Consider the following 9,230-nt stretch of genomic DNA (forward strand, 5'->3'; position numbering starts at 1 on the left):
GGAGCCACCTCTGAAGGCGGCCCCCTTCAGGAGGCCACGGCTCAACGTCAAGCCGAAGGTCCCTGGCGACGATGCAAGAGTGGTCAAGCCACCCCCGTGAGTTTCCGACCGTGGCTAGCTTGAGGCCTCGGGGTATGCGTGGTGGACAGTCGGACGCTAGTTTCTCGTCGAAACGCAATACACGGCTCCGAACCCGAGGTAAGCACCATGCGGTCTCTCTCCTCCTGGAATGGCACTAAGATTAGAAGCGCCCTTACGCATTGCCACCATAAACGTCCGCGGGATGGCAGCGAGGCGCCGACAATACCAGCTTAGCCGACTGTTCGCGGACAACGAGCTTGATATTGTCGCCGTCCAAGAAACGAAAGTAGAAAGCCAGGAACAGACTGACCGCATGGTGCAACCTTTTCGATCTCGTTTTAATGTATGCGTTGCACATTCAGTTGGTTTGTCAGGGGGTTGCTGTTTATTTATTCGGCAATCGATTGGCATCACAGAGATTGCTGTGGTTTCGTGCACTTCCGGTCGTTTTGTGTACTGTGATTTTTCTTTTTCGAATATCGAGTGGCGTGTAATTTGCGTTTATGCGCCAAATCGCGACAGTGAGCGAAAAGTTTTTTTTTGAAGGTATAAGGGCGTACCTTGAAAGTGAAAGAATGATTATTCTTTTAGGGGATTTTAATTGTGTGTGCGCGCCAGAGGAACGTGTGAATCAAGTCCCTATTCGCGACCACAGTGCCATTTATTTAAGTGATATTATTGCAGAACATGAATTGGAAGACGTCGCGCGCCTTGCCTCCACAGGCAAGGTTCAGTTTACTCATTTTCAGGGTTTCAGTCATGCCCGACTCGATAGGGCTTACATTTCGCTTGATCTCGAACCGTTTTGTGACCAATATACTGTTCAGCCCGTCTCGTTCAGTGACCACGCGTTAGTAATGTTCAGCCTTGGAAAGAAAGCCAGAAGGCAAAAGTGGAACTGGTCGCTGTGGAAATTAAACGGGAGTCTTGTTCTGGACGAGGTTTTTAAAAGTACAGTTAACAGTTTATTTGAGAAGTTAAAAGAGAATGATCAAATGAAGGGGGGGGTCAAGTGGGAACTGTTTAAAGAGGAGGTAAAAATAAACGCCATAGAAAGAAGTAGTTTACTCAACTACCAGAGACAGAGGAAGGAGAAAGAGCTCAGGCGTGAATTGGACATTCTTTTAAGCGAAGAAAGCGTTCTGCCCGGCGAGTTCGCGCAGGAAATAAGAAACATCAAGAACCAGTTGGAAATTATTGACGCAGAACGTTACAGAGGGGCCGTCGTGCGTGCGCGAGCCGAAAGACTTTGGTGCAGCGAAAAGCCGACAAAACGCGCGCTAAGTGACGAACAGAGGTACGCGCGGCAGAATGAGATAAACGAAATCAGCTACGGCCACTCGGTAACGCGTGATAAGATAACAATTCGACGGGCGTTTGTCGAACACTATCGCGAGTTACTTGGGCACTGCGCGCCATTACAGGACGGTTTTGACAGCGAGTTTTTGCTGCTAATGCCCAAGCTAGAAGAGCATCTTCGTATCAGCTTGGAAGCGCCGATTAGTGTCCGCGAAATAGAGCGGGCCATTGACGAGTTAAGCGCAGGAAAGACACCCGGTCCTGACGGCCTAGGCTCCGAGTTTTACAAAATGTTTAAATGGGAATCAGCAAATGCCCTTTACCATGTGCTAACCGAGGCCTATGATTTAAATATTTTGCCGCCATCATTCTTAAGAACACACACTGTCCTTATACCCAAGAGCGATGACCCCGTAAAACTTTTGTCCGTGGCATCCTACAGACCTATAAGTCTAGCGAATGTGGACTACAAAATCTACATGAAGGTCCTGGCTCAAAGATTACAGTCCGTAATTAAATGTTTAGTGGGGCCACATCAGACGTGTGGTATAAAAGGGCGTACCATTTGTACGAATATACATGTCGCAAGAAGCATTTTAGAATGCTGCGACGCTTTCTCCAGTCGAGTTGCAATGTTGCAGCTCGACCTGGAGAAAGCGTTCGACCGCGTATCGCATCAAGTTCTTTTCAATATTCTGGAGTATGTTAATGTAGGTAGTGTTATTCTAGACGGTCTCAAAATGGCTTACAAAAACTGTACTTCGCGCTTAATTGTTAATAAGGATGTTAGTGAGACTGTCGATGTCCGCTGTTCTGTGAGGCAAGGTTGCCCACTGTCGCCCTTGCTTTTTGCTATTTATTTAGAACCCTTTTGTTTGCGACTTCTTCAAGACGAAAGAATTAATGGTTTTAGAATCCAGTCAAGCGAGGTGAAGGTTCTGGCGTACGCGGACGACGTTGCCGTTTTTTGTACTGATCGAGATAGCGTGCGCGAGGTGGTCACTGTTGCATCTTCTTTTTGCAAAAAAACGGGGAGTGTGATTAACTGGGGAAAATGTGCTGGTTTTTGGCATGGTAACTGGGACGCGACGCCTAGTGTTTTTTTGAACATCCAGTGGACGGCCATGCCTGTCAAGTACCTTGGGGTGCCGCTCGAACATTATCGAGACAGCTCGCGGTATTGGAACGAGGAGACGGAGAAGGTCCGGACAAAAGCGGAAAGTTGGAAGGGTCGTGAACTCTCGATGTTTGCACGGACTACTGTATGCAATATTTTTTTGATAGCGAAAGTGTGGTATGTGTTGCAAGCGCTGGCTATGTCGCGTATCAACGTGCAAAAGATACACAGAGTATTTGCAGTTTTTATTTGGGGATCAGTTTGGGAGCGCTCTTCCCGCACGAATTTGTTCCGTTCAGTGCGATGCGGTGGGTTAGGACTGTCTCACCTGTTCATCCGACAAATTGTGTCTCGGTTTATTTTTCTCCGTGATCAAAATGATGGTTTTTTACGCACAGTTATCCAAGTAAGAATGCGAAATATTCTACCAGAGTTTGTGGTGTCATCGAGTACCGAAGCGAGTGGCAGTGTCCGTGGTTACCTGCGAGAAGTTCTTTTATCTTTTAAGATGTTGAAGGTGCGTTTTTCTTTAGAATACCTGAGTAATGTAACGCGAAAGAGGTTGTATAAAGATTTAGTTGACGTCTTATTGCCCGTACCCCTTTACAGATCTCTATATTCGCAGGGAACGGGTCAGGATGTACTAAAAAGAGTTAAAAGAATGCCGATAAGACCAGCGGTTAAATCCTTTTTCTTTGGGCTACACAGCGGCACACTCCCCGTGAAGTCGTGGCTTGAGAGTAAGGGGATATTTGTTCCATGGACCACCAACTGCCTGCTCTGTAAAAGACCGGAGACCATAGAGCATGTCTTCATCGAATGCTGGGACGCAATTTTTTATTGGGATATTCTCCAGCGCACATTAAAAAAGGACTTTCCTGTAACGCCGTTTGGTATTCGGTTTTTGCCCATCGAAAGTGAAGGTGGGGTTCCGTACGACATGATTATGGTACTCGGTCTTCACAGTATTTGGAAAACGAGAATGGCTGTGCGCCACGCAGACGTCGATGTACGGTCAGTGCGAGAAAACTTTATTGAGAGCGTGGCATACATTCGAACAGTTCTTGCGGCACAGCCTGAACCCCCTGACTGGTTGCCGCTTCTAAAAAAGCTGGTGTGCCTTAAACGATTTTAAATGTAACCGCGCTAGTCTAGCGGAGGTTGTCGGTTTCTCTTTTAACACTCTCATGTGTGTACTTGGTGCAATTGTCAAAACAGGCAATAAAGAAAAAAAAAAAAAAATCCTCGTTAGTATAGTGGTCAGTATCCCCGCCTGTCACGCGGGAGACCGGGGTTCGATTCCCCGACGGGGAGCATAATTTTTTTTTTTTTTTACCCCCACATTTTTTTTTTTTTTCCTTTATTGAAAAGTCCAGGTTGCGGTAGAGTTCCCGTCCCGCTATTCCCGTCTCTCCTCGTTAGTATAGTGGTCAGTATCCCCGCCTGTCACGCGGGAGACCGGGGTTCGATTCCCCGACGGGGAGCATAATTTTTTTTTTTTTTACCCCCACATTTTTTTTTTTTCCTTTATTGAAAAGTCCAGGTTGCGGTAGAGTTCCCGTCCCGCTATTCCCGTCTCTCCTCGTTAGTATAGTGGTCAGTATCCCCGCCTGTCACGCGGGAGACCGGGGTTCGATTCCCCGACGGGGAGCATAATTTTTTTTTTTTTTTTACCCCCACATTTTTTTTTTCCTTTATTGAAAAGTCCAGGTTGCGGTAGAGTTCCCGTCCCGCTATTCCCGTCTCTCCTCGTTAGTATAGTGGATTCCACTTCCGGCAGCCGAAGCGATCGGACGCGGAATGTCTAGCTCCGACGGAGCGGTTTCGGCGGCCCAGGCGGGCCGCGGTATCAGGGACGTTGATAAGGAATACGCTGTCATCCTGCCTTCGCTGCCCACCGGATCACTCGTGGTAAATACGGTTTTTTTACACGCTGATATTAAGGGACGTCCGTATCGCGCCGAAGATTTTCGCGACGCGCTGGCTCGCTTAGGACTACTCCCCGAGGTTGTCGCCCTCGGGGCGTATCAAATGAATCACGTCTGGGCCGTCACCTTCAAGACTACCGAGGGGTCCAAGAAGCTACTGGCGGAGTCGGAGCTCGTCGTCAAGGGTCGGCGGTGCATCGTCGTCGACCCGGGCAACCGGGACGTACGCCTCAAGCTCCACTGGCTGCTTTTTAACGTCGGCGACGACGACGTGAGGGCAGCCTTGGCGCCTTATGGCAAGGTCCTTGACGTCTCCAGGGAGCGGTGGCACATCGACGGCTGCCACAGCGTCAGCACCATGACGCGGACGGCGGTGCTGCGCCTGAAGGGGGGCGTGACTCCCGACGACATCCCGCACCAGCTGCGCGTCGCCGGTGAGCTCGCCCTCGTTGTCGTGCCGGGCAGGGCGCCGCTCTGCCTGCGGTGTCAGCGGACGGGGCACATCCGCAAGGAGTGCCGCGTCCCCAAGTGCAACGTCTGCCGACGGTTCGGCCACGACGACACGCAGTGCGTAAGGACCTACGCGGCGGCCGTGGGTCCTGTGGGAGGCGAGGAGAAATCCGAGCTTCTCATGGACGAGGCCGACGCCGAGGAGGCCGTCGCGGGTCCGGACACCGGGGCGGCGCCATCGCAGAGAGCAGCGGCGGCGCCCGAGGGCGACACGGCCACGTCCGCGGTCAACGAGGCACTTGGTGCTGAGACGGCGAGCCAGGCCAAGTCTCCGGACGTTCCGTCCGTTGAGGCGCCGAGGCCAGGAGTCAGAGCAGCCGACACGTGCGACGACGCCCTCCCTGAACAACCAGGCGACGCGCCCATGGAGACGGCCGTGACACCGGAGCTCGCCACAAAGAGGACTCGGGACGTCGACGGTGCTGACCCAGCAGCAGCGACCAAGGAAGAGCCGCCTGCCAAGACGGTGCCCCTGTGGAGGCGACGTGCGCCTGTTCGGCCGAACATTTCGGAGGAGGACAGGAGGGCAGCCAAGCCTCCGCCGTGAATGTGTGCGCCGCAGTTCGCCGAGAGCCACGGAGTCAGCGACTTCAAAGGACAGACACCTGCACCGCGCCGACGCGGCAGGTTGTTCCGAGGTAAGCACCATGCGGTCTGTCTTTTCTCCCTTTCCTGAATGGCGGTGATATTAGACGCCCCTTTTCGTGTCGCCACGATTAACGTCCGCGGGCTCGCTGCGAGGCGTCGGCAGTACCAACTGAGCCGACTGTTTGCCGAGAACGAGTTGGATATCATTGCCGTTCAGGAAACAAAGGTTGAGAGTCAAGAGCAGACAGACCGTATGGTGCAGCCTTTTCGAACTCTTTTTAATGTCTGCGTTTCGCACGCTATGGGAACGTCGGGGGGTTGTTGTTTGTTTCTTCGGAAGTCTCTAGGGTTTGTTGAGACCGCCGTGATTTCTTGCGCGTATGGCCGTTTTGTAATATGTGATTTTTCTTTTTCAAATATGCAATGGCGCGTTATTTGTGTTTATGCGCCCAATCGTGAGTGCGAGCGCAGGGTCTTTTTTGAAGGTCTGAGCGAGTACCTTAATTGTGAGCGATTTGTGATTTTTCTTGGAGATTTTAATTGTGTTTGTGCGCCCCAAGATCGGGTGAATTTGACACGTGTTCGCGACCAGAGTGCCTTTTATTTAACTGACATTGTCACGAACAATTCGTTGGAGGACGTGGCTTCTGTATCCTCTAGTAACGGTGTTCGTTTTACCCATTTTCAGGGCTCGAGCCATGCGCGTCTCGATAGGGCCTATGTGTCACTCGATCTTGTCCCGCTATGTGCCCATTATATTGTTCAACCCGTCTCTTTTAGCGATCATTCGTTAGTAATGTTCACGATTGGTAAAAAAGTTAAGCAGCCAAATTGGAACTGGTCGCTCTGGAAAATGAATAGCTGTCTTGTGAAGGATGAAGTTTTTACCGTTCAAGTAAAAGAATTATTTAGGAAGTTGCATGAAAATGAGGCGACCATGTGGGGTGAGCGATGGGAACTTTTTAAAGGGGAAGTGAAACTTGAGGCCATAGAAAGAAGCAGTATTCTTAATTTTCAGCGAAGGCAGAAAGAAAAAACGCTGCGTAGTCAGTTAAGCACCTTTTTACTAGAAGAAAGTGCGAAGCCGGGCGAGTTTGGGCAAGAGATAAGACAAGTGAAGAATCAACTCGAAGTTATCGACTGCGAAAGATACAGGGGGGCTATTGTGCGTTCGCGGTCTGAAAAGCTGTGGCAGGGCGAAAGACCGACGAAGCGCGCGATGAGCGACGAGAAGCGGTATGCACAGCGCAAGGAGATAACTGAGTTGTGTGTCGGTAACTCGATAATCCGCGATAAGAAAGCGATTGAGGGGGCCTTTGTTGAATTTTATCGGTTTCTGCTTAGAAAAAGCGTTCCAGAAGAGGACGGGTTTGAAAAAGAATTCTTGTCGCTCATGCCCAGGCTTGAAGAGCACGTTCGAGAACGGCTGGAAGAGCCGATTAGTGTTCGCGAGCTTACAGTTGCGATCGAGGAATTAAGTGCTAGCAAAACGTCCGGGCCGGATGGCCTTAGTGCGGAGTTTTATAAAGCATTTAAGAGGGAGGCCGCAGAAGCTTTGCATGAGGTGTTGACCGAGGCCTATCAAAGGAACGTGTTACCGCCATCTTTTTCAAAATCACATATCGTTCTTATCCCTAAATCCGATGACCCTATGAAACTTTTATCCGTGTCCTCTTACAGACCGATAAGTCTTACTAATGTAGACTATAAAATTTATATGAAAGTCTTAGCTTGTCGTTTGCAAAATATCATTACATATCTGGTCGGCCCACATCAGACGTGCGGTATAAAAGGTCGGAGCATTTGTACAAATATTCACGTGGCTCGAAGCATACTAGAATGTTGTGATGCCTTCGCTGGCCGAGTTGCCATGCTACAGCTAGACTTAGAGAAGGCGTTTGACAGGGTTGCACATGATATTCTTTTTCGTATTTTGGAACATGTTAATGTTGGTTCTGTTCTTTTGTGTGGTATAAATATGGCTTACGCCGACTGTACCACGTCAATTATTGTTAATAGAAGCGTTAGTGAAAGTATCCACGTCCAGTCTTCTGTTAGGCAAGGTTGTCCTCTGTCCCCTTTGCTATTCGCGATTTACTTAGAACCCTTTTGTTTAAGAATAATTCATAATGAGAATATACGAGGTTTTAGATTACAATCTTCCGAAGTAAAGGTCCTTTCCTACGCGGATGACGTTGCTGTTTTTTGTAGTGATCATGACAGTCTGCATAAAGTGGGTAGTATAGCATCTTCCTTTTGTAAGAAAACAGCGAGTAGAATCAACTGGGGAAAATGCGCGGGTTTCTGGCATGGTAACTGGGCCACCACGCCTAAAGTTTTTCTGAACGTACAGTGGACAACCTTGCCCGTGAAGTATCTCGGTGTGCCACTACAGCACTACCGAGACACTAAGCAACTGTGGAATGAGGAGACTGATAGGGTAAGGGCGAAAACAGAGGGTTGGAAAGGTCGCGAGTTTTCAATGTTTGCGCGCGCAACAGTCTGCAATTTATTTTTAATCGCGAAAATATGGTATATTTTGCAAGTTTTGTCTATGTCACGCGTCAATGTGCAGAGGCTGCACAGGGTCTTCGCTGTTTTTATTTGGAATTCAGGTTGGGAGCGTTGTTCCCGTACCAACTTATTTCGATCAGTTCGTAGTGGAGGCCTTGGACTGTCTCACCTGTTTATACGTCAAATAGTTTCCAGGTTTTTGTTTTTACGCGATCAGAGAGATGTATTCTTGAGAACTTTTATTAATGTGCATTTGCAAAGCTTCCTGCCTGAATTTGTAGTATCTTCTAGCGACCAAATAAGCGCGAGCGTTCAGGGGTTCACGCGGGAAGTTGTGATGGCATTTCGGATGCTTAAAGTTCGGTTCTCCTTCGAATACCTGAGTTCAGTCAGTCGCAAAAGGCTGTATAGAGATTTAGTCGATGTTCTTTTACCCATACCTCTTTACCGATCTTTGTACTGTGAGGGCGCAGGGCAGGATGTTTTAAACAGGGTGAAAAGAATGCCGGTAAAACCTTCTCTTAAGTCGTTTTTCTTTCAATTGCATTGCGGCGTGCTACCTGTCAAACCGTGGCTTGAACAGAAAGGAATTTTTGTGCCATGGTCAATTAATTGTTTCCTTTGTAAAAGGCCCGAAACTATAGAACATGTATTTTTAGAATGTTGGGATGCGGTGTTCCTATGGGACATCCTGCAGCGAACGCTCAAGAAAGATTTCCCCCTCACAGCGCATGGCATACGGTTTCTATCTGTAGATAATGAAGGCGGTGTTCCTTACGATATGTTTATGCTCCTTGGCCTCCACAGTCTTTGGAGGACGAGGACGGGTGTTAACCACGCGGACGCACAGGTTCGGCCCGCACGAGAGTACCTCATTGAAAGTGCCGCTTACATGCGTGAAGTATACCATTCACTGTCTGATCCACCGGACTGGACGTTAATGTTGGACAGGTTGGTCTGTCTAGAAAAATTTTAATGTTGCCGCGAGGTCCGATTACGGGCCAGCGCGCTCTTAACATTTGTCAATGTGTGTTTGTGCCTTTGTGCTTTTAGTTGTTCTTGTCAAAACAGGCAATAAAGAAAAAAAAAAAAAAAAAAACTCCTCGTTAGTATAGTGGTCAGTATCCCCGCCTGTCACGCGGGAGACCGGGGTTCGATTCCCCGACGGGGAGCATAATTTTTTTTTTTTTTAC

At 49.0% G+C, this 9,230-nt stretch overlaps 1 protein-coding gene and 4 non-coding genes across 5 annotated transcripts; all 5 read left to right on the plus strand.

Moving 5' to 3' along the window:
* The first annotated feature begins 3,739 nt into the window (after positions 1 to 3,739).
* On the plus strand, positions 3,740 to 3,811 carry Trnad-guc. Its single transcript has one exon. It is a non-coding gene; the product is annotated as a tRNA-Asp (tRNA).
* A 98-nt stretch (positions 3,812 to 3,909) lies between these two features.
* Trnad-guc lies at positions 3,910 to 3,981 on the plus strand. Its single transcript has one exon. It is a non-coding gene; the product is annotated as a tRNA-Asp (tRNA).
* Positions 3,982 to 4,076: 95 nt separating this feature from the next.
* Positions 4,077 to 4,148, plus strand: Trnad-guc. Its single transcript has one exon. It is a non-coding gene; the product is annotated as a tRNA-Asp (tRNA).
* Positions 4,149 to 4,159: 11 nt separating this feature from the next.
* Positions 4,160 to 6,028, plus strand: LOC121834306. Its single transcript, XM_042288083.1, has one exon. The coding sequence runs from the start codon at positions 4,298 to 4,300 to the stop codon at positions 5,480 to 5,482; it is 1,185 nt and encodes a 394-aa protein (XP_042144017.1). The 5' UTR covers positions 4,160 to 4,297; the 3' UTR covers positions 5,483 to 6,028.
* A 3,109-nt stretch (positions 6,029 to 9,137) lies between these two features.
* On the plus strand, positions 9,138 to 9,209 carry Trnad-guc. Its single transcript has one exon. It is a non-coding gene; the product is annotated as a tRNA-Asp (tRNA).
* The last annotated feature ends 21 nt before the right edge of the window (positions 9,210 to 9,230 follow it).

The sequence above is a fragment of the Ixodes scapularis genome, unplaced genomic scaffold (genome assembly GCF_016920785.2).
Source record: "Ixodes scapularis isolate PalLabHiFi unplaced genomic scaffold, ASM1692078v2 ptg001080l_1__unscaffolded, whole genome shotgun sequence".
Lineage (NCBI taxonomy): Eukaryota > Metazoa > Arthropoda > Arachnida > Ixodida > Ixodidae > Ixodes > Ixodes scapularis.